The following is a 24,164-nucleotide window of genomic DNA, read 5'->3' as shown; positions in this document are numbered from 1 at the left end:
TTTTGCCTGCATGCTGTTTGAAAGAACGTCTTTTGGCACAATGTAGCCAGATTCTGGCGAGCCACAGAGGCCAGGGTAACCACATTTTCAGAATTTTACGAACGAATATGGCTGCTACTAACGGTCAGCTACAAACCTATGCTTGCAACAAGGGGCCTTTTGGTAAGAGCTAAAAAGTGAAGTATTACAATTCAGTTAATCACTCTACTAGTTAACATGAATTCTGTTTTTTTGAGGTTTTCCAGCTCTGGTATTAGTGTGCTGCAAAAAGCTTTGCATTATCTCAAAAACCCATCTTAAAAATTGCTAATCAGCTTCCTTGAAACACCTGGTATACTGTGCCTGTGAACAGGACCAAGTGCTGTATGATGGACACTTCTTTGTTGAACGGCCTTTAGCAGCGAATTTCTTGTTTTGTACCATTTAATTCCTTGCTTTTGGAAACAAACCAAATTGTATAACTTACCACTATAATAACTGCTGTATCATCTACACTTTACTCTTGAGATTCTGAGATACAGCCATGGCACCTCTAGCTGTAATGTTAGCAGTGTGATGCCAATAGCTTTACAATTAACTATCTCTGTTATTGCGAAGCTTCTGAGTGCCCTGGTGGCAAGAAAACATTGCATCTCTGCCATGGTTTGCAGATGCCACCTACTAAATGGAAAACACTGTTTCATACCCTAAGATTTGGCCTTCAAATGTTCTGCCGTGTTTCTTGGTTCCACAGGCGGGCATGTGTGCATTTGTGTAAGGAGCTTTTGATTGCTGCAAAAAATGTGGTTGGTAAACTTCAATACTGTGAACCTTAAGATCAGGTACGCAGATAAGCTGTCTGCTTCTAGACGTGTTGTAAATAAAGACAGTGATTAGAGAAGGGAACAAACAGTTTCAGAGACGTGCTCTCCTCGGCTCTGCGAAGACAGACTCGTGGTGGCCCTGAAAAGGGCCTTTCTGTTCAGATGACCGTCAAACACATCACAGTCGCGGTACACTGCAGGGTGTAAGCAGCCGCACCGGCTCTGTGAACTCATCCATGCTTGAAGACGTCCACGAGCGCCGTCCTCGCCTCACAGCCAGTGCCTTCTTCAATATCTGTGCTGTGCTGTGGCTGCTGGAGGCCATCATTATTGTTTTCAAGTTCTGTCAGCCACTGCTGCAGGACAGCATCTCCAAACTCCTCGCACACATTGTTCAAAATGCAGCACGCACGAACAGCCAGGCGGGAATTTTCGACTGCGCATTCCATGCGCTTCAAGATGAAGCGAAACTAGGCCTTCAGCCTGCCGAAGGCATATTCAACTACTCTCCTAGCCTTCGACAGGCAGTAGTTGAACAGCCTTTTGTCATCGGTCAGGTTTGCGCGGTGGCTGAATGGCTTCATCAAGTTGGTGGACAGCGGGAATGCCTGATCACACAATATGACCGGAGGCACTGCTGTGCCGCCCATGATGGCACGTGGCTGACGGAACAGAGGGCCATTCACGGCTTTTTCTAGCTTGGAGCCACTGTAAACATGTGAATCATGGCAGCGGCCTGGCGATCCAACTCGTATGTACAGGAACCTGTAGCGGTGGTCTACAAGGGCAAGCAGGATGATGTTGCACCTGGGGGGTTAAAATATGGGGTTAATATGATTGACACAATGCAAGTATAGTTATTACATGGCAATAGTGATTTCAGCATAACATTACAATGCGTACAATATGCTTCTGCATGCTATGAGGAGACAACACACTGCCTGACACTAGCGGCGAAAACGTGCTGGGAATAACAGCGCTGAGACGAGGGACAAAGAAAGAAGAAGACAACAGGACCGATGCTGCTGCTTCTTCTTTGTCCCTCGTCTCAGTGCAGTTATTCCCCGTAGTATTTACCAACTAGCTAAACTCTCCGTTTTAGTGAAAACGTGTTTTGCTCGCAAAGTTAATTTGACACTCACGTCGGTAGACACTTGCAATGAACCTTCACCGAAGGTCAGTAATTCACAACTGCATCGAGGGTTTACCATACTATTGGAGGCTTACAAACGACACGAACACAAGTGCAGTGTGTGTTTTGCACTTGTGTCTGTCATTTGGTCCCTTTGTGTATTTTAGCAGAGCATAAGTATCCGATATGATCAACCAACTGGCCCCTGCGTTAGCATTGTTGCTTACCATCCTTTATAGTTCCTGTAGTCCACGGCGTTTTCCTTGGGAGGTGACACGGGAAAGTGGCAGCCGTCCAATGCTCCGACTGCTTACGGAAATTGGCATGCTGCGTTGAACTCCCTGATGTGTTCAGGCATGGTGTCCAGCGTCGGCATCTTCACCCAGTCATCTTCCATGAGTTCAACAACGGCTTCGCATAGCTCGCGGTAGGCCTGGTTTACTGTCGAGCGTCCGACTGCTGCTCTACGTTAAGGAGGCATCAGTCGCTATTTTGTACTCTCGAAGTGATTAAAGGAAACTGAAAAAGGTGGCAAGGTCACGGGTGTAGTTCACCTCAGTGTTTAGGTGTTGGTGGTGTGTTGGTGGCTGGCGGCAGTGGTGGAAATTGGTGTTGCAAGTTCATGTTTGGTGGTCCCATAAATTGTGGGAAGCTGGGCATATGTTGTAGGGATGCCACCAATGCTGCTTGCTGAGAAAAAACTGCCCCATTAAAGCTTGTGTGCCCTGCAAAAAGATGGTGGAAATACCTTGCAGGAGCTCCTGCATGTGCTTGTTTTCATCTGCAAGCAGTTGTTTTTGTTGTTGAAATTGTATGTCTGCTTGCTTCGCCCAAAATTCTTCGTTTTTGCGCTGCACATTTAACAGCACCTTTTCCAATTTCGCCTCTCCCATGCGGCGTCGTTTCTGTAGCGGTGATCTGCTTGAGGTGCTTGCTAAAAAAGAAGGAAAACACATGCAAATGGTCACAACTTTCTTTCGTGGACTATTCACACTTTGCTCAGAAATAAAGAATTGCAGAGCAAAAAAAGGCAGGTCTGCTAAAAACAGGTTTGAACTTTTAACTTTTTATACGTGCTGTGGCTGAAGCAATCAATTCTTGCATGAAAACTACACGGAGCTTAAATGGAACAGTGCTACAGATAACCTTCCACACAGGACACTGTTGCTTGTGTAAAAAAAAAGAATGGGTACTAGCAGTTGTCACGGACATTCTATTGAAGAAGCGTAGCTTGTTGGGCCGGTTGCTGCATGGTACGTGGAAAACCAGTGGAAAGGACGCGTTCACAAGCAGAAGTACACAGGCTGCTTGTGAACGCGCCCTTTCCGCGGGTTTTCCATGCATCACCGACATTCTTTTTGTGTGCAGCGCGAATCCTAAATAGTTTTTGAAAACTGCTCACAGCTTTCCCTCTGTGTTTATGCATATCCTAAAACATAGCCATACTCAAATGTGACAAGCACCCATTACATTTATAGCATCCTGCCAGCTGACCCCTTTATTGAACAGATAAACACTGCCTCATGTTCTTGAACAGCACACATACTATACCAGGGTGCTCACTTTGCACATTGTTTACTTTTTCTTTGCTAGAGGAACCAGTGTTCTGAGTCCATGCAGGTTGGAAACTGAAGACAGTTCTGATTTTATGTGTAATGACTATCATTCTAGTATATAACACTTTGGATGCAGCAATACCTTCAGACTCCTGCTGCCAGTGCTTGCCCAGGTAATTTTTTTTTTTGGAAAACACTTTCTAGAATGCTATGACTCCGAAAGAGAGGAAAGATGCTGTGGCAAGGTACTAGACCTGGAATTTGAGACTACGTCCTGTGTCGTGATGTCACCCTTTCAGTAGTAACATTTCTGTGTGATACATGGCAATGTCCATGTTAACAAAGTGAGGTAACAGCTTTAGGCATGTTCAATAAACCGAGAGACAATTTTCAATTAGAGGTAAAAAAAAGTGAAATACTGCAGGCACATACTCACCCTTAACCTTGTGCAAGTTAAACTTAGTCCACGAAACCTTGTGGTACAAAGTTGACACACAGTTTAGATGAAAACATTAAAATTACCAGAATGGGAAAATGCCATAGTATGCATAAATTCTGACCACCTCAGCAATGCCCATCACATGCACACTGCTCCTTTCACTATAAAAAGAAAGTTTTTTCTTGTCGAAACACTGGTCACATATGTATTTAAGTTTGCACTATCTAAATATTCCTGGCAATACAACACATCAGGATTCTGCAAACAACCACACTTAAAGATAGCAAGTTGCATCACTTTACTTTGACAACACTTCCTAATAGCATAGGTATAAGAGCTTTGTGCTGTGTTTGAATGCCTTTTTCTTGAATAAAATTCGTGTGCTACTCTTGTTCTCTCATTACTGCTGCATACAGATGAGCATCAGCGATGCCACTAGGCGTTCAGGGTGCAGGACAGTGGCCACTATAATGGCCAGTTCAGTGGATGCTGCGCTGGCGCAGAGGTAGAGCATCCGCCTCGCGTGCAGGAGACCCATGGTTCAAATCCTTGTGCCGCCACAATTCTCCACCAGAAAGTGAATGAATGGGTGTGAGGAAATTGAACAACAAGGTCTGGGGTGTAGAGTAATGTACCAAAAAGCTAATTAGAAAGGGTGTAGGGTAAGGCGACACAAGCTCTTTGATGCTATACACTGCATGTTTACAAGAGTCAAAGGATTGGACTGGGATGAGCTTGGGATAAAAATTATTGGAGGAAATCCTAGGAACCTCCGATTTGCTCTTGTTGTCCAGCGAAGTAACTCGGAAGGAGTCCCAGTGCATGACTCAGGGCCTCAATATTCAAGCAGAATGGTAGAGCTAAAAGTTAATAAGAAGAAAACTGAAATCACGTCCAGCAATTTGGCAAGGGGCAAACAGTTAAACATAGGCAGCAAAGTATTGTATACTGTAAGAGAATACATCTTGGGCAAGTAATGACCGTAGAGTTGGACCATGACAGTGAAATAGCCAGGAGAATACAAATGGAATGGAGGGCATTTGGCAGGCACTTGCGTCATTTAGAGCAGCTTAGCATTGCCCCTTACAGGGAGAGCACATAGTATGTGTGGAATGGTATGGTATTTGGGTTTAACATTCGAAAGCAACAAATGGGCCATGAGATGTGCCATACTGGAGAGCCCTGGATTAATATGAACCACCTCATGTTCTTCCAGGATGCAGGAAAGACTAAAGTGCAGGGAAAATAAATTTGATTTTTGGTTTTTTCCTAATATCAAATTCCAAAACCTTCATGAATATTATTCAGCGTCTCGCATGCTTTTCTGCCCTTTAATAGAGCCAGGACAGCCTTTTTTTTTCAAAGCCAATTCCTTTGAAGCTTCCATTTGCTCACATTTCTGCCATGGAAAAAATGCCAAAAAACACTGGAAATTTCATAAACACAGTTGATCCATTGACAGCCTCCAGGCAATGCAAGCAAGGCACTATGCATGTTTTATTCAGTGCTGACACTTTTATTCTGTGCTATTCTTGCCTCAGTTGAAGCGTAAGACCTCGCTTTTGTATGGATGTATTTAAACATTTCTTTTGCTTTTTAGTGGGCACATAGAAATTATGCGTAAGGCTGTTTTGCGCAGGTATTTCCACATGTTGGCTATCAACAGCAATGTCTGTCAAATGCTGTGCTGACAAGAGCCAAATGATGAACAAGCCTTTCCTGCATAGGTACTCGCTCAAATCAGTTCTTCACACCACAAAGCCTGCTCCCCAGCAAGTAGTGCAATGCACAACCAAAGCTTCCAGAATAGTGTTTCTACAGGAGATGCAAAAATTCGAGTCATTTAACCATGCAGTTTGGGAATGTGCACCAAAGAATGCCTTCCTTACCAGCCACACATCCGAACTACCATCTTAGACGCAGCACTAACATTCAGTCATGGGAGCATAGCCCAAATTGATACCCTTTGATATACCCGGCGACATCCCAAGGTATTTCGTGCATCACCGGGACACTACGTCGTGGCTTAGCTAAGTGAGGTGGAACATAGTAGAAAGTACTTCACTGAGGAGAGATGCAGAACAGATCAAAAGGGAAGCTCAGCAGAAAAATTGCAGGCAGAGTAAAATTTGCTTTCGTCTATCTGTCATTTCTCCTATACCTGTCCGGCAAATCGATGTGCCCGTAGCTCAAAAGCTGGCAATTTTTTTGATGAGGTTGAAACTGGGAACTTCATTTTCCAGCATTGCCGTTCTTTTTGGCCTCCACCGTACAGCTGTAAGCAGAATATTCTACTTTGTTCTGAGCAATATGTTGGCTGCACTGCAGAATTTCATTCCAAACCCTTCACGTGCGACTGTTGATGCATTAATGCCTGCTTGCTTCATGCGCCACTACCCACGTTGCCGTTTTATTATACACTGCACTGAGGTTAGAACAGAACAACCACCAACACTAGAACAGAGACGTGCTCTATTTTTCCACTACAAGGGTGGCTACACCTTAAAGTTCCTGGTGGGAATTTTGCCAAATGGTTGCATTACATTTGTCTCGGATGCCTATGGGGGTCGAACGTCGGACACCCACATCACGCTGGAGTCAGGATTTCTGGACCGAATAGAGCCAGGGGATGTAGTACTTGCTGGTAAGGGATTTCCCGGAATTAAGGCACCAGCTGAAGGGAAATAAGGAATTGTTGTTCTACCCCCATTTTCGAAAGGGAATGTCCAGTTCACCTGTGAGGAACTGCAGGAAACCTACCATGTTGCGCAGGTACGGATACACGTTGAAAGGGTGATCCAGCGTTTGAAGCTGTTCAATGTCTTGAACACAAGAGTCGCCGTGGACATGATTCCTCATTTGAGTTCAATAATGCGCATGTGCTGCATTCTGGTTAATCTTCAAAACCCAGTTATCAACACGAAATGGCCTCAGGTTAACAAAAATGGGGACTGAAAGCCTGACTGCATCACATTTCTTTTGCTGGTTTGGTTTTACTGTGTTTACATCCCACAGAGGAGGAGGAGGAGGAAAAACATTTATTCAGAGCACAAAAACTGGGTGGGTTCAGTACGAGAACCCATTGGTCGTCATCATAATCCGGCCCCTCTCAACCAGCAATTTCTGGTCGAGTGGGCTGTGGCTATGAAGGGTTGCCTCCCAGCGCTCATGAGTCGGATTGGGATTTCTGTCCAAGTCTGGGTTTTCTTGACATTCCCAAACCGCGTGAAAGAGTGTGCCAACTGCTCCACAGAAGGGGCAGGACGAATTGTAGGTTTCTGGGTACCATTTACTCATTAGGTAAGGATTGGGCAGAGTATTAGTTTGTAGTCGCCTGATTATGTGCTCTTCATATTTACTTAGGGTTTTGTGAGGAAGAGGATATTCCCTTCTTGTGATCTTATAGTACTCCGTAATTTCTGCGTAGCTTAGTAAGGGTGAGGGGTTGTCAACTATGTCAGAGAGAGGCTGCGTGCCAGATGCTCGGAGGAGGAGAGCTCGAGCAGCTGTGTTGGCCGCCTCATTGCCTGTCGTTGAGAGGTGCCCTGGCGTCCAGAAGATCTGGATGTTGGAAGGATTAGACCTTTCCAAAATTTCCCAACACGGAGCGCCAACGTGGCCTCGAGCTATGAGGGATGCCGCAGTGGTTCTTTAGCATACACTTATTTCTTTTGCAGGTGCTCTCGAGTACAGTGTGAAAGACCAGTATCGTATGGTATACGGAGTGTTGTGCTGCAGATGTGTGCATATGTATTGAGAGACGCAGGTATAAGAGGGCTGTAGGCTAATTTTGAGCTATGTTGATGTCAAAACCACACAGGAGCGGGTTTGTTGGAGAGGCTTTGCTGACCTAGCATGACCAGTGCGGTACTTGTCTGCAACGATAGGTCGAGAATGGGCTCCTGTCTTGCACATCCGAGTTATTTCCGACATTCATTTTTGCCCTTGTTACAGTTTTGGGTTGCACCTTTCTGTGTCTATTCAAAATCTGAGTCTTTGCTTGTTGTCTTCGTGACAGAGTAATGCTTTCATGTGTCTGTGCCTGCAACCTTGTGTTCATATGTTCCCCTCTTATGTTTTTGCTAATTCTCAAGTTCTTATGTCCCTGCCGACTGAATTGTTGAATTGTGCTCATTGATTGCTCAGGTTCTCTTAATATCTATAATGCATTTGTTGTTAAGGTTAGTTTTCTGCTGCCATCGTGTTTTTGCTGCTTGTGGGTACTTCAGTTTTGTTGTGCTGCCAGTTATAGTAGTTATCTCTCTAAAGTGGAAAGCAGTAGCTGTAGCCACCTTTAAACACCAACCTCTCCTTTCATGTTTTGTCATCTTTGACCAAAATATGTCAAAGCCACTCCATTTCACTGGCACAAACATAAGTTTATTCCAATGAAATACATACTTGCAAATCAAACTTGTATGCTTGAATATGTTTAGCTTACATTGAAACAAATTGATGCACACATCATCTTATAGTGGTATTTCAGGTGGCTTAAAATTCAGGGAGTTCATGGCTGTTTAGGAAGGTCACAAGCAGAACCAAAAAAGCAATATTGAAACTTTACCGATTTCTTTTTTAAAGTAAACTTCAGTCATATGTTGAAGTGATGAATCTGCCACCATCAATAACCACTCCATCTTGTGTTCGCTTTTTATTCCTGCAAATACAAGGGATGCCTGCTGTTAGTGCTGCCAGAAGAGTTGGAACATAATTGCATGATGTTTATGAAATGCTTTTTTTTACAGGATACATGTATAAAAATATGGAGCATTTTAAGAAAAATGACTCGAGCATGCTTCTGCGTTCAAATGATGAGTGTGCAGTGTGCCAGGGTTCTTGATCACTTTTTACTGAAATATGGAGGTTGCACCTCAGCTACTAGTAAGCTGCACCTGTAAACATGCAAAAGGGAATAACACCTTGAGTGAAGGCTGCAAGCCTGACTCCACCTGGGGTTTTTCCCCCGACAGAAACTGCAGCCACACTATGAGACTGCACTGTGGGTCTTAGTGAAGACATATTGCAAAGCATACTATCATTATGTTTTGTAGTTGTGCATGGGGAGACTAAATGTTACACATCACTCATTCCACTTGCAGCCATTTATTTCAACAATCCATAGCCAACAATATGAGGCTGTAAAATGACTCAGTTATTTGTCAGTGTCAGAAGGTCTTTCAATCAATGCGTGAGAAACCTCAAAAGGTGCTTGAAATAAAAGCCTTCCAGCTTCGGTATGTACTCGGCTAGGAAGCCATCATCTCTCTTCACAGTGACTGTTATGCTGTGCTGTGGTGAGTAAACAAAAAAAAGGGCATGATCTAGATTCAAAATGTACAGCATCACCATCACTTGCGTGTAGTAGGCATGTCCTTTCTTAAGCATCAAATGCCCATTGCTGTACTCAATATATGGGACAAAGCTGAGCTCATGCTCATAGTCAATCAAACGGTGGTTTTCTTTCAGCGAGAAAGGGCACTTGATTTCAACAAGGCATTTGTTTCCATTGGCTACGTGGATTCCATCAGGGCTGCAACATAGCCATGGTTGCTCCGGATGTATTATAAGCCCAACCTGTAAAAGATATATATATATATATATATTGCCTAAAAATGTTACATGAAAAACACCTATACATTACCTCATAGATTGAACTTCCAAGAGCCATTGACAATTCTCTTCTAGCTTCAGCTTCTGTCATTTTGCCTTGAATACAACAAAACCATGCAATATATTAGAATAAAACTAACGATTTGCTTTATGAAATCATTCCAGCATTACAATTTAAACAGCACAAAATATAGTTTAACACAAACTGGGAGAGGACATCATGCATGCACAATTTTCTTGTATGCAGCTCATGCTGGTTAGCACCCAGTGCAAAGCATTCTACCGTATGAGGTGGCCGCAGTTGAGAAGAACCTTGGTCTTGCCAGAGATTTCGCCAGGCTTTCAAAGTTCGATGTGCGGGTTTTAATTCTGTGCGCGCTAGTACTTGTCACCCGAACGCGTCGTTCTTGATGCCACCTGTGGCGAAATGTGAATCGATCATTGACAAAAACAAAAAAAGGTAAAACTGGCCGGGAAAAAAGTGAGAAAACTTCCGCTCGCAAACCTTGCCGATGCTGCCTGACCTCTCGTCATTAGAGGGATTTCGGTGATCTCGTCAGGATTTAGGTAGTCGGTGCAGGGCCGTGGTTCCTTCCCGGGTGTTTCTACCAGTATGATAGGTGACGTGTATCCGCTCTTCGTGTGCACAATAACGCCGAGGTCAAGCATCCTGTGGATCTCAGCATTAAGGATCTCCCTTTGCCTTGGAGAGACGCGATACGGTCTGGAGCGAATAGGCTCGTCGGTGGTCACCTGAATATCATGCTCCACTAGGAGTGTCTTTCCCGGCCTGTCAGCGAAAATGTCTTCGAAATCTGAAAGTAGCTACTGGAGGTCCCCTTTCTGTTGTTCGGTAAGCTCTGCATCACCACGTATCCTCTCGAGAACTCCAGTAAAAGAGGGGATGTCACTGCCTGGAAATACAAAATCTGTTTGCACCTCTTCATGTGCATTCAGCGGAAGCTGGACGATTGCTTCGCGTTGTCGATAGGGCTTCATGAGGTTACAGTGATAGATCTTTACCTCGTTCCGCCTACCCGGGATCTTTACCGCGTAGTTCGTTTCTGACAGTTTTTCCACAACCTGCGCGGGGCCCTTCCACTGCACGTCCAGGTTGTTTGCCTTGCATTTATCGTGGGATTTTCCTACTCTCTGACATGCGTCGCAGGTCTGGACGAATCTTTCAACATCTTTGAAGCACCCTGGCCAATAAAATTCTCTTAAAAGCCGGGCCTTTGTTTTTTTGACGCCGAGATGGCCGGACCAGCCGCTTCCGTGACACAGCTTTAGAAGGCCTGCCCGATATTTTTGGGGCACCACTAGCTGGTCGTAGTGCACACCTTTTTTGTTTTTGTACTGCCGATAAAGTACTCCTGCGCGCTGCGTCAGAGCGACGTTTTTCTTTCCCAGTCCCTCACCGACATGATCATGCAAATCTCGGAGAGTTGCATCGCTGTCCTGTTCAGCTGCGATGGTCTGTCGGTCTACCTTAATCAACTCGGGAAAGCCGTCCAACTGGGGAGGCAGAACCGAAATTTCCAACTCCTCAATGGCCTCGCCACACGGCGCTGAAGGCGTCTCATTTCCGAAAGGAGCGGTCTCTGCGCCCACCTGCACAGTTTTTTCGCCCGTTGCATGCCTCTCCGCTTCCCCGGAATGACTCAACTGGGCTGCGATTTCGCGGGCTTTAGAACGCGTAAGCGCGTGCACGGAGCGATCCCCATAGCTCAACCACCTCGTCTCCAACTGCTCCTCCGAGCGGTTTGAAAAGAGGTAGGGGCACTGCTCTGGCAAGATCGCCGACACCGCCGCTTCAGTGTGCAATATCCCAAACGGGCCCTCAATGGTGACGCGCGCGACAGGCAGACAGACACTGTCCTCTTGGGCCACCTGCCTGATCCATGCGCACTCGCCCGTGAACTCCTTCGGCGAAACGAGCGCGGGGTGCACCACGTCCATAGTAGCGGCGGAGTCGCGTAGAACCAAAGCCACCTAGACTAGGGAGAAGGCCTCCCCACTCGCCCCGTGACGTCACCACACCAGGCCCTGCTCTGCCTGTACACGCCCAACTCCGCCGCTGACCCGCGAGCATACGCGGGTCGCTTGCACTTGAAGCAAGTTGTGTGACAATTAGAGGTGCTGATTACAGCTTTCCAATGATGGGCAATTAATAAACCACTGATACTAAGGGGTGAAAATGCATGGAAGTGGAAGTTTTTCTGGCTGCTTACAAATCAGTAGAAATACAGCACAGAAATACACAATTATGACATGAAAAGACAGTTGGTGGTGTTAAATGACACGTTTATTTCCATGGTCACTCGCAATGAGACACATCTAATGAGCAAACAACTTGACATTTTATTACAAACATGCGCAACATATAACGATGTGCAAGCCATATGCTTTACTTTTGTATTCTGCCCCATGCAAACATAACCCAACATACAACCAATGTGAAAGCCAGTTGCCTAGCATTACAGGGGTTGTTTTGAAATTCATTTGAGGGTCATCAGTTTTCTCTGTTTAGCATGCACCTGCTTTCTGGTGAGGACATCATTTCTAGCAGCTGCATAGTTTTTTAGCAATGTGTTGATGGCAGGCTTCAGTATATTGTGACGAACTAGATCTGGACAGTGACCATTTGCACAAACATCAACATCTTCCCTATCAGCCAGCAGAAACTTCATGATGCTTAGTAGAACCAGCCTCTGGTTACTTTCAGCATGAAATAAATGCTCGCACTCCTTGGCTGTCACTTGCTCCAAAACAGTCTTTGTACATAATACCGTATGCACAACAAATGGCTGAGGAAATTTCAGACCCCCTCTGCTCATATCATCGATTAGAACATGGTCACTTGGCTGAAGTTCTCTCTCTCTGATTGTGAGCTGCAGTAAACAGTCATCACAAGGCTGACGCCGTAGCGCAGCATGTGCACAGAAACCTGCTATATATACTATAGCTGGCATGTCCTTTCGCGGTTTCTTTATTTCAGCGTCAGATAAACAAACCTTGTATTTTTTAATTAGAGCTTCAGGGCATGGCTCTGGCTCGTTCTCTTCCTTAGATGAATCAGTGAAATCTTTCAACAGTAGTGTGTTTTGGATGCGTATCTTTGTTTCCGCTTCAAACACTTCAGTTATTGAGACATTGTAATGCGAACCACACAATCGTCTGTACTTTCCAAACCTTGCCTCAAGTGCATCAGTTTGAAACTTCCCCAAAAGAACATATTTAAAACCAAGTTCATCCAGGCAGTATCGTGCTACTTCTATTAATGCGTACGTTGACTGTCTCAGAGCGGAATGGGTCTCATTGGTAAGCGTGCCTGTCTGCATGCCTCTCGATTTCCAGTTGTCAAGCCAAGTAGCAAATTTATCTAAGAATTCGATCTGCTTGCAACTCATTGCACTTATTGTTTCTTGCCAAGGATCGCGCAGTCTCCATCCCTTTTGGGGAGTTTTTACGTTTACTATGTTCCACCACCTTAAAACAAGGTCGATAAATTCAGCCGTTTCTTCAGGGAGAATTAGCTTCAGCTCAGTTCCTCTAAGCCGTAAAGCTGACGAGACGAAGCTGCTAAAGATTTTCATAGCGAGCTTCACGTTCTGTCGCTCAAGGTTCGTGGGGTTCAGTGATTTATAAGTGAGGCCATACGCAACCTTAACAACACTGTCTTGTTCAGCTTCGTAGCTTCTTTAGCGAAGTGAATGAAGCCCGTTGCATTTTTACACCCTGTTCTTGTTCACTTTCAAAAGGTGGAAAATACAGGCACTTGTCACAGGTCTTTTGGTTTAACCAGTTATTGCGAATGCACTTGAGCAAATGAACTGTGTCAATTATATGAAATAAAGGCAGCTGCTGTTGTGCTGGATGGGGGTATACAATTAGTGGCTTATGATTTCGACCAAACAATGACATTACCTTCCTGTTAATAGAGTTGTTGTCGGTAATGACGGCAACTACATGAAGACCAGCATCTTCCAAGTTCATAATTACTCCTCGCAGAACACGATGAAGTTCCTCTGCAGTTATCCTAGACACAGGAAGTATGTGTGCAACATCTTTGTATGATGACAGTAATGACTGTACCATAAAGACGTGAGCTGTTTTTGCTGGCTTGGCACAGTTAGCAGCAGCTCCTGTAAAATGACCCCCTTTATATTCGAAAAACTGCTGGAGGTGTATTTCGTCCATCATCAGTACAATGTTCCTTTCATGAGGATTAAGCAAACCAGCTCGTCTTTTCATGTACCTCAAGAAGCCTTCTTCAGTTTGCTCTTTTGATGGACTCACATCTTGAGCTGCACTAACTCTCTTAATAGTTGTAGCGTGAGGCAACACCACTTTACCACTGCTTCGAAGAAAGTTATACGCATGGGGTGAAATTGTGTGGAACACAGCAGACAAAACTAATAGTTCAGCTGAATACCTGCAACCATTGTTTTTCTTCCCCATGAGTTCAAACTGCTCTTTCAGGAAAAATAATGCGTCTGCCCTTTCATGCTCTGTTATCTCGTCATCAGAAATATCATCAAGGAGAGCAACAATCAGTTTGAGCGCAGCACTCACTCTGTCCTGTTTTTGATGGCTTCGATCAGTGCAGTATCCCTGCACATTGTCTAGAAGTCTCTCCAAGACACGAAAATCGAGAACTTGACCAGGGATTTCAAGCTCTTCATTTGATGCCAGCTGCACATGTTTCCAAAACACGCGAACACACATATCGGCTGACACTGTCACTGATGCCAGGAGCTCTGGCGCTTGTGTTGTTGGCTCAAGGTGAGCAAATATTATGCACTTATCACAACACACATTCGTCCAATAATCTTTTTGATGCAGACGTTGGAGACGTGCAGAAATGTCTTCCAAGCTCTGTATCTTATTCATTGCTTCTTCCATCTCGAAAGCTGCTGCTGATTGTTGAATGGCTTCTTGGAGTTGTGCATTTTCGTTCCGTCTGCGCTTCACCTCAGGTTCTTCTCGTGACTGTCTTGTAGCGGACAGGTAACTTGGGCAGTCAGGAAAGAGAGTCGGAACTGCGTCAGACGTTATCCGAGTTATCTTCATAGGCACTTCTATAGTTCGTCCGTCGACATCCGTGTAAGTTGAAGTTGTGCGCAGGTGCTCAGGCTTGAAATGCCGTTCACAAACCTGTACATATGACAGCAAAAAAAGCGCTGTTAGCAAATAATGCATAATAATATGCATGCATGCCAATATCGGCCTGGCATGACCGCTAGTTTTGTAGATTTTGTCTGTAAAACATGACCCTAGCGCTCATTGAGGTGTCCGTACGTACGCAAACTCTACTCGCTCTTAGTGCCGATTCCAAAGTGTGATCACCCCAAACAAAGCAAAGACGGGCATGAGAAAAGTTACCGCAGCAAACATTTAACTCATCGTGCAGTGTAACGCTTGAGTGGCTTCTCGCATATGTCCACACCACTCTTCTGTAAAGAACAGCTCAGCATGAATGAGAATAGAAGAAAAGTCGCTGCTTGCCTTAGGATCCTTCAGGGTCGACACGTCGACATCATCTCTCCGCACGGCACGCTGCCAAAGCGATTTTCGTGTGGGATCACTCGAAAAAGAAAACAGCCGCACCTTGGGCCCATTATCGTATCCGCCTCTGCAATTTGGCACGCAACAGCGACCCATATTTGCACATGCACGCCAAACGCACGTGGCGCGGAAGACGGACGACTGATGCCTCGCTTGCTCACACAACAACAAAAAAAAAAAAACTCTTTCAGCGCCACCTATCGATAAACGAAAAAACTTCCGGCAAAGCGATGAAACGCGCTGCGCAGAGAATGTGGCGAGGTAGGCTAGGTGGCGCTCGCTTCGCCCGAGTGGCCCTCACTGAGCCGTCCGAGGGAGCAGCGCCTCCGCTGGCTCGAGGGATTTTTGCGCCAGGCCAGGTCAGGGCAAGGTGGGGTGACGTCAGAGGGTTTGCCGGAGAGAGTGAACAGGCCTGCTAGTAGTCTAGGTGGCTTTGGTAGAACGCGGCACTCTCTCCCATTCACTGTCATTTCGCGCATATACGGTTCCAGTAGGCGCATGTTTTCCTCGTCGAGGGTGGTGAGCGAAAAAAACTTTTGCCTTTCGGCAACCGCTCGCCAGATGCCCAGACTCGTTACAGCGGAAACAGACTGGCGGTTTCCTCACCTCGAAGGCTTTCGCCCGCTCTTTTTGCTTCTTTTCTTTGTCCGCGTAGCCTCCCTCGAAGGGCCCTTTTCCGTGCTCCCCCTCGTGTGTCCCTTTATCTCCCTTCGTGGGGGTCGCTCGGTCCTCTCACCGCCATGGACGATTCACGGAATTCCTGTATGGCTTTGTGACTGCCCGCACGTTTTCCTTCCCTCCGTCGCGCCTGGCCTGAAATTCTTCTGCAAGCTCCGCGGCGCGCTCCAAGCTTTTCTTTTCGGGCCTATCTTGAACCCAGAGCCGCGTTTCCTCATTCAAACAGTTGTAGAACTGTTCTAGGCAAATATGTTCTACAACTTTGTCGCGGTCCTCATAAACTTCTGCGGCCCTGAGCCATTCGACTAAGTTTGCCTTTAAATTGTACGCAAAATCTGGGCAGGACTCTGTGGGCTGTTTCGCGGAGTTTCTGAACCGCCGACGGAAAGCGTCGGCCGACAATCGGTACTTCTTAAGCAATGTCGCCTTCACTTTGTCATAGTCGTCCACTTCCGCTTTAGTAAGCCGAGCCAGCACGTCGGCAGCCTCACAAGGAAGAACCGTCAAGAGGTGTTGAGTCCAGGTGGTGCGAAGGATTGCATTTTTTTCGCATGTGCGCTCGAAGTTTACAAGAAATAACCCTATGTCCTCGCCCATTTTGAAAGGAGACAAAAGATCTTTCATTTTTGCCGGCTTAGATGAAAGGTTATTCTCAACATTGGGCGTAGCCGCTTTTGCCTTTTCCGCATCAGCTTCAGCTAGCTTCACTTCCAGTCGCTTGCTCTCTAGCTCAAGCTCATGTTGCCTTTTTCTTTCCTCCTCCTCAGCTTTATTCTTTATGTCCTCCCAACACTCTACGATCTCCTCATCCTCGAAGCCGCCTTCTTGGATCGCGTCGACAACTTGCCGTTTTGTCATGGATTTACCACAATCAATCCCCAATTCACCACATATCAAGACCATCTCCGTCTTCCGCAGCTTTCTCCAGTCCATGACTGCCTTTTTTTTGTGATCGCTATTCTGTCAAGAGAGTTGGTGCAAAGCAAGGTTCAAATTCAAACAGGCTTCTGCAACAAAATTTTGCCTACCAAGAAGAACAGCACTTAACGTTAAGCCTGGCAGGACTCCAAGGAAAGAAGGCGATGCACTCACCAAACCGGAGTTAGGACATCACGCAGGCCATCCCGCCGCTGCCAAACAGTTGTCGTGGATCGGGAAGCATGCCGTCGCTCAGCAGGCGTTGTCGGGCAGAACAGGAACGAAGCGGTCCGGAGACGGATTTAAGGTGACCAAAAGGGAGAACTTTATGTACACTATTTACATTGTCATGGTAGCGTAAAAACTTGGTCGGAGACCGACCGGCGGAGCGGCCACTCTACTCGAGAGTCAGAACACACACCACTCCACTCCCCTCTGCTCGGAGTTTCTGTCGGCGAGCCGGGTATTCTCCTTACAGCCGGGACACCAAGGTCCTCCTCTCCCAGTCCGCTGCTCGGTAGCAGCCTGTGCCAGCGCGCCCAGCGCGCAGCCATTCTGGGAAGGCGGGTTTGGCCCGGAAGCGTCCCCAAAGTGATCCCGCACCACAGGCCCGCAGGAAGGCCGAACGAGGCAATCAGGACAACAAAGGGAGGGTCCGGCATATGGACGTCCGCGAAGGACGGCGCCTCCCAGTCTCCGCCTGTGGGTCCGTCACGGCCACATCTGCCGTTGATTAGGTCGTCCCAGCCCAAGGATCACAACAGTGGTTAGGCATCGCGGTAGGGGGTAGCGTTCGGTTGCGGAGTTCGAGGGCGAGAGGACGTTACCCAGCACCTCCACCAAATGTAAGGTGGGGTTTATTCTGAGAAGCTTCCTAACGGGAGCAGGGCCAACAGCGGATCAGCTAGTCCAGCCGAGAGCGTGTGCCAGGCGATGACCATGCAGCTCGCGCATATGCTCGTCGTCTTCTTTACAATCGAGCCAGGAGCATGCACCAGGCGATGACCGTGCGGCTTGCGCATATGCTCGTCGTCTTCATTACAATAGCAACATATGCGTTACATGAGGCAACATTGAATGACTACTCACATTATGACAGGCTTGATAGGGCCACCTGACAAGCTTGAAAAAAATTTGCAGTTTGCCTGATGGTTGTCTGCAACTAGCCTCACCACCTGAAAACCTGCCTCTTCGACAGATGCCATTACTTTAAGGGCAAGAATCTCTAGTTGTCCTCCAGTTAGGGCCTTCGAAAAATAATACCCAACCGGTAACCTGCAAAAGAACATAACAGTTGCAAATTTTACAGATATCATGAATTTTCTGCCATCTTTTGACACCGCTAAAAACAACATACCTGTAATGAGTGGAGAGGCCAACAAAAACAAAACATAGAAGCTGTGTTGCCAATTCATCTTCTCCCCGCCGCGGTGGCTCAGTGGTTAGGGCGCTCGACTACTGATCCGGAGTTCCCGAGTTCGAACCCGACCGCGGCGGCTGCGTTTTTATGGAGGAAAAACGCTAAGGCGCCCGTGTGCTGTGCGATGTCAGTGCACGTTAAAGATCCCCAGGTGGTCGAAATTATTCCGGAGCCCTCCACTACGGACCTATTTGTTCCTCTCTTCTTTCACTCCCTCCTTTATCCCTTCCCTTACGGCGCGGTTCAGGTGTCCAACGATATATGAGACATAGACATAAGCCGTCTGCATTTGCTCGAGAGTGTTGCTACCTGCCTGAATAGTTCTGAAACTCGGGAAACCGAGAGCCTCGTTTGTGTTCCCTTAGCTGCCGGCTTTGAAAACAACAGGTCGCTTCTCAGTGCTTCTTCTGGAGCTAACTGAAAGGTGGGAAGCAAAAGCTGGCCAGAGGAGGCTTCTTGGATTGGCTCTAGCAAAGACATTCCTGAAGGCTCCATTGGAGCTCCTGGCGGAGGTTTTCCTGCAGGTTCAGAACTCCCAGATTTCTGAACAGTTACAGCCTCGTTGTTTCCATCATCACTGGTTAGTGCTTCTGCTGCAGCTGTGTCAGGAATACATTCATTTTGCCTGAAATGCAATAAACAAACGAATTTTATTACACCAGCGGCAACAGACTGCTATACAGTTAAGCATCATATTTAGAACCGGCATATGTTGTTTTTACAGGTAAATAGATAAAAAAATGCGGCAGAAGAATTGTATTTACCTGTCATTTTTCACATGTCCAGGAGACTCGCTCACAGAAGGAGCTGATGCAGGAAATTTTCGTTTCTGTAGGCGTCGCGTCTGCTTTGGTGATGGCTGCAAGTACACAGGGAATGCGGGAAAAACTGTTGGCACAGCATCAGGTTTCAACCTCCGCAACTTAAGGCCTTCACGATAGTTTTCTGGCCTGAAGTGAAGGCTGCAGACCCTGCTTCGGTCGCTTGGAACCCAGGGCTCTTTCCCTGGCCCTGGAAAAAAAGAGGGACAACGTGAAAATAGGTATAAATTAATTACTTTACGAGGGTACGTTCCGAGTACCACTCAATGCAATGCAAACTCGACTGCTGGAGCGCACGAGAGCTCCTAAGCTCGATCGTCACTCGGCGGGCGCCGTCGTTCGAAATGCACATTAAAAGCATGTTTCAAAGCTAAGTGCAGCACAGTAACTTACCTTCGCCTTGCGGAGAGATGTTTTTCAACCATTGGTTCCGAATATCGGTCATGGGGAACTCATGAAATGAAATTCCTCTTGATGCTCGGCCGCTTGACTTGCACAACGGCACGCAGCAGTAAACCATCGTGCATGAAGCCGCAAACGCGAAAGCCGGCGCCCACGGGGCTGAGAACCATAGTGTCACTGAAATAGAATCTGGCAATCAAGATTTAGCCACACCAACAGATCATCACGCACTCAGCTAACAGACTGTTTCGCGCACGTGCGTGCGGGCGGCCAAGGGGTGGGGGTGAGCACTAGCGCCACTGTTCGCGGCGGCGGTTTGGAAGACTAACAAAAACCACACAAGCAAAAGCAAATCATGGCTGGATGGATACGGCTGAACCCTTTACATCGGGCGGTGGCTCAAGCCACCTAGCCATGTCTTGTGAAATTTTACTCCTGTCTTGCTTTTAGCCACCAATCAGATAACCTTCGCTTGGTTACTTCTAACCTCTTAAAATCCACTTTCCCTTCAATATCCCTAAACCCCAGTGCCTTGGGTAAGTCAGCCCCGCTGCCTTCCACTGTAGGGTGAAGCCCTTTACAGAAAAGTATCAAGTGTTCAGCTGTTTCCTCCTCCTCTCCGCACGCAATGCACAAAGTGTCTATCTCCTGGTACCTGACTCTATACGTCTTAGTCCGCAAAACTCCAGTCCTGGCCTCAAACAACAAAGAACTTCCCCTACAATTATCATAGATATTTTCTTTGACAATTTCCTGTTTAAAGGTCCGGTATGTTTCTAGTGCCGATTTCGTCAGCATCCCTGTTTTCCACAAAGCTCTCTCTGTTCCTTTAACCTTTTTTTTAACCGATAATTGCTGATTTGCCCCCTTACTGCTGTCCAGATATTTGCTTGTCAATTTTCTAGTTCGCTTTCTCCATTTCGTGTCAACATTCTTTATATACAGGTATCTGAAAACTTTCCTAGCCCACCGCTTTGCCTCCATCCTTCTCAATCGTTCCTCAAATGCTATCTTACTGCTAGCCTCTCTGCTCTCGAAAGACGCCCATCCCATATCACCCTGTACCCCCTGATTTGGTGTATTGCCATGTGCTCCCAAAGCTAACCTCCCTTCTCCCCGTTGCCTAATTTCCAGCCTTGCTTGAACATCTGGCCTCATACACAGGACCGCATTCCCGAAGGTCAGGCTAGGGACCATCACCCCTTTCCAGATTCCTCTTACCACCTCATACCTATTGTAATTCCACAGTGCCCTATTTTTCATGACAGCTGCATTCCTACTAGCTTTATTCATTACATATTTTTCATGCTCTGTCAGATACTCAACACTGTTATTTATCCACACCCCAAGATACTTGTACTCATTCACTACTTTTAGCACGAACTCCTGTATTCTATGCTCGCCGCCCTCTTCATTAAATGTCATGACTGCAGATTTTTCCTTACTATACTTGAAGCCTAATCTATCTCCCTCTGTACTGCATATGTCTAACAACTTCTGCAGGTCTTCCTTGTTGTCAGCCATTATCACTATATCGTCCGCATATATTAGTCCCGGTAATGACTGTTTAATCAATTCCCCTTGCTTGAAAAAAGATAGGTTGAAACCTAGTCCGCTCCCCTCTAGCTTGGCCTCCAAACCTTGCAGGTACAACATGAACAACAAAGGGGACAGAGGACATCCTTGTCTAAGCCCCCGCTGTATCTCTACAGGCCCTGATACATTTTTTTCCCATTTTATGAGCACTCTGTTACCTCTATATATATCTTTTAAAAGATTAATTACTCCATTTTCCACATCCAATGTGCCCAATATGTCCCACAAATGCTCCTGAGTAACGTTGTCATAGGCTCCCCTAATATCCAGAAATGCTAGCAATAAGGGCCTATGTTCCTTTTCCGCAATTTCTATACACTGTGTCAATGAAAATAGATTGTCCTCCAACCTCCTTTGTTTCCGGAACCCATTGTGTAGTTCCCCTAACACCCCCTCGTTCTCCACCCAAGCCTGCATGTGGCGCTGGAGCAGCGCCGCATGCGCAGGTAGGCACCCTGCGCATCTAACTGGATGGATGGATGGATGGATGGATGGATGGATGGATGGATGGATGGATGGATGGATACGGCTGAACCCTTTACATCGGGCGGTGGCTCAAGCCAGCGCGACGCGCGCGCCACTGGCGGCGGCGCGCGCGTCCCTGTCAGGAAGGCGGGGGCAGTCTGACAGCTCGCGCTGTGTTGCGCGCGCCGTCGCGAAGCAGTTGTGCGCCTCCTTTCCGAGCACAAAATGGCTAATAACAACAGCAGGACACATTGCTGTGTAGTAGGATGCAGTAACACGTATCTGAATTCGCCTGGGACAAGGTTTTATGGATTCCCGACGCGATACTGGGAGACGGAACGGCGTGAGCGCTGGATTCGGCTTATTCGTCGCCAAAAGTAAGTTTGAGCTCCTTTTCTTGTTCTCATACCATGCTGTAGACATAGGGACTCGTTGCAATTTTACAGTGCAGGAAAAATCGAGTTTTTTGGCACTGTCTTGATGCAGTTTCGTGAACTTATATGACGATAGATAAAAAGCGCCGCAGCATCGTTCCTTGCAAACGTGTAGCGGAGTATCATGTATATTTGTTGTTATTTTGAACTATGCAGCGAAGATGGTACGGATTGGATGCCTTCGAGGAAATCAAAAATATGCAGCAGGCATTTTGTAAGCAATGCTAAATCGAATGAAGAAGGGCACCCATCCTACGACCCAAGCACCTTTCCATCAGCGTACAAAAAAGCAAGCACAAGTGGTTCGTCCGGGCGTCATGACAGGTATGCTGACAAATGTATCAACTTCGGGTTCATTAATGTTTACTTGTGGTTGTGTTTTCGGGACTAGATATTTTCTCCAAGAACGCGTAATTGGCCTGAAAAACGACAGCAGGCACATGGGTGCATGCAGGTGCGCTTGTAAAACTATCATATGTGTTCGCCACAATCTCGAACGTCTCCATTCCTGTCGTCTTGCTGCACATCTCTTAGACCATTTTAAATGTACTACGCTGCTGTATTTATTCCCCGTTCAGAGCGGCGTGTCACAATACTTTTTTTTTGCTCCGCCTGGTCGAGAGCTTAGTTGTTTTAATACATTGTGCTGGCGGCGGTGAGTGAAACGTCTGTTCGTTTGACGACTGACCTTGATTTCTTTTATTTTTGCACTTCCGCTTAGTTTTGTTGCATAATATTTGCAGGCGAAAGGAAAGAGAGCAGAAAGCATGATCAGCAGATCGACGATGATCCTCGCCCACTGAATGCAGTTTCACCTGACGCCAACTCTCCATCGAGTGGCGGTGACGAAACTGCGTCACAAAAGAAGTTTGCCGTTGTACGTAGGTTTTCCTTCAAAGCAGCATTGAGCGTTTGCAAAACTGTGAGAGGTAGCTTATTTGCGCAGAGAAAACCACTTCACCATGGCAGCCAAGCCGGTTCCGGGGACAGAAAATAGGGTGCAGTGCTGTAGACACACATAATTCCTGCACATTTCTGCAATTTGTTGCTTTCGCGATAAAGGTAGTTAAGTGCAGCTCTACCAAGCCATTCCTTAGCAGGTACAACTCACTCTCCCCGCGCAGCAATCGCGAAGGAAGGGTGCGCCAAGGCAATTCATGTCAATGCATACACAGCGTACGGCTTGGACAGATGTCTTAGCGCTGCACCCAACTTCTCTTCCTAGGATAGGCAGCGTCTTCATGGTAGAGTTTTTGCTACGCAGGGAAGTTGACTCACGGAATCTTGAAAAGGATCAGTATGCAAGCAATCCGGAAAATGTTAACAGCAGCCGCTGACCTGCTACTTTTTTTGTATTTCGTGCATTGCAGGCATGCACGATGACCGACATGGAGCCCGAATGCCTTTCCGGGGAATTTACGTTCATCTCGACAACATCAAATTGCAACGCAAGTTGCTATGTGCACCACAGGACTTCCACCACCGCTGAACGCGGAACCTCATGTGATTCAGCTCAATTGTGCGGCAAAAACGTGGGCCCTCTGCGGAAACAGCCGTACTTTGTAGGTTTTAGGGCACTCCATGGTAATGAGGCTGCGCCGCAATCCTTCACTGCGGTGTCATTTCAGCTTTTTTCGATGCTCCTAAGTGTTCTTCCGCCAGGAACGCAAAGGTTAAGGGAGCTTTCCGTTGAGGACAAGCTTCTTTTGTTTTTGATGAAGCTGAAACATGGCTTGCCGTTTTCGTTTCTCGCTTCACTGTTTTGCGTGCACAGCACAACGGCGTCCAGGGTATTCAAGTCTGTTCTTGTGAACATAAAAGTAGCAACGAAAGACTGGATCTATTGGCCGTCACGACTAGCAGTGCAGCGCACAATGCCGCCGAGCTTCAAAAGGCACTACGATACGTGCAGGGCTATTATAGATTGTACTGAAATAGAAACCGAAATGCCGCCAGATGTGGAGACACGCAACCTGTGGTTTTCCCACTACAAGGGCAGGTACACCCTGAAGTATTTAATCTGCATCGCACCGAATGGTGCAATAACTTTCGTATCAGAAGGGTACGGCGGAAGGACTTCGGACGCGACCGTCACAGTGGACGGCAAGCTGTTATCCCTTCTAGAGCCTGGCGATGTCATTCTAGCGGACAAAGGCTTTCCGGGAATTCGCACTGACGTTGGGGTGCACCAGGCGACACTTGTGATGCCACCATTTGCGACGAGTGCCAGTTTACGGAGTCAGAAGTCGATGCGGCGTATGAGACAGCGTCTGTCCGCATTCATGTGGAAAGAGTTACCCAAAGGCTGAAAACGTTCAATAT

The 24,164-nt window shown here is 46.7% G+C and overlaps 2 protein-coding genes and 2 long non-coding RNA genes across 4 annotated transcripts; 1 reads left to right on the top strand and 3 right to left on the bottom strand.

Moving 5' to 3' along the window:
* Positions 1-1,273: 1,273 nt before the first annotated feature.
* LOC144129588 (uncharacterized) lies at positions 1,274-2,332 on the bottom strand. The gene is made up of 2 exons (XM_077663718.1): positions 2,250-2,332; positions 1,274-1,610 (listed from the first exon to the last, which is right to left on the bottom strand). Exons 1-2 carry the CDS (start codon positions 2,330-2,332, stop codon positions 1,274-1,276), a joined length of 420 nt encoding a protein of 139 aa, XP_077519844.1.
* Positions 2,333-9,370: 7,038 nt separating this feature from the next.
* On the bottom strand, positions 9,371-10,089 carry LOC144128062 (uncharacterized). Its single transcript, XR_013313673.1, has 2 exons — positions 9,824-10,089; positions 9,371-9,636 (listed from the first exon to the last, which is right to left on the bottom strand). It is a non-coding gene; the product is annotated as an uncharacterized LOC144128062 (long non-coding RNA).
* Positions 10,090-13,224: 3,135 nt separating this feature from the next.
* On the bottom strand, positions 13,225-15,263 carry LOC144128054 (uncharacterized). Its single transcript, XM_077661112.1, has 2 exons — positions 15,049-15,263; positions 13,225-14,697 (listed from the first exon to the last, which is right to left on the bottom strand). The coding sequence occupies exons 1-2, from the start codon at positions 15,202-15,204 to the stop codon at positions 13,225-13,227; spliced, it is 1,629 nt and encodes a 542-aa protein (XP_077517238.1). The 5' UTR covers positions 15,205-15,263.
* Positions 15,264-21,529: 6,266 nt separating this feature from the next.
* LOC144128061 (uncharacterized) lies at positions 21,530-24,155 on the top strand. The gene is made up of 4 exons (XR_013313672.1): positions 21,530-21,785; positions 21,999-22,166; positions 22,586-22,719; positions 23,213-24,155. It is a non-coding gene; the product is annotated as an uncharacterized LOC144128061 (long non-coding RNA).
* The last annotated feature ends 9 nt before the right edge of the window (positions 24,156-24,164 follow it).

This window comes from Amblyomma americanum, chromosome 4 (assembly GCF_052857255.1).
Source record: "Amblyomma americanum isolate KBUSLIRL-KWMA chromosome 4, ASM5285725v1, whole genome shotgun sequence".
Taxonomy (NCBI): Eukaryota; Metazoa; Arthropoda; class Arachnida; order Ixodida; family Ixodidae; genus Amblyomma; species Amblyomma americanum.
The sequence above is the reverse complement of the archived record's forward strand: the minus strand, read 5'-3'. Positions and strand labels throughout refer to the sequence as shown.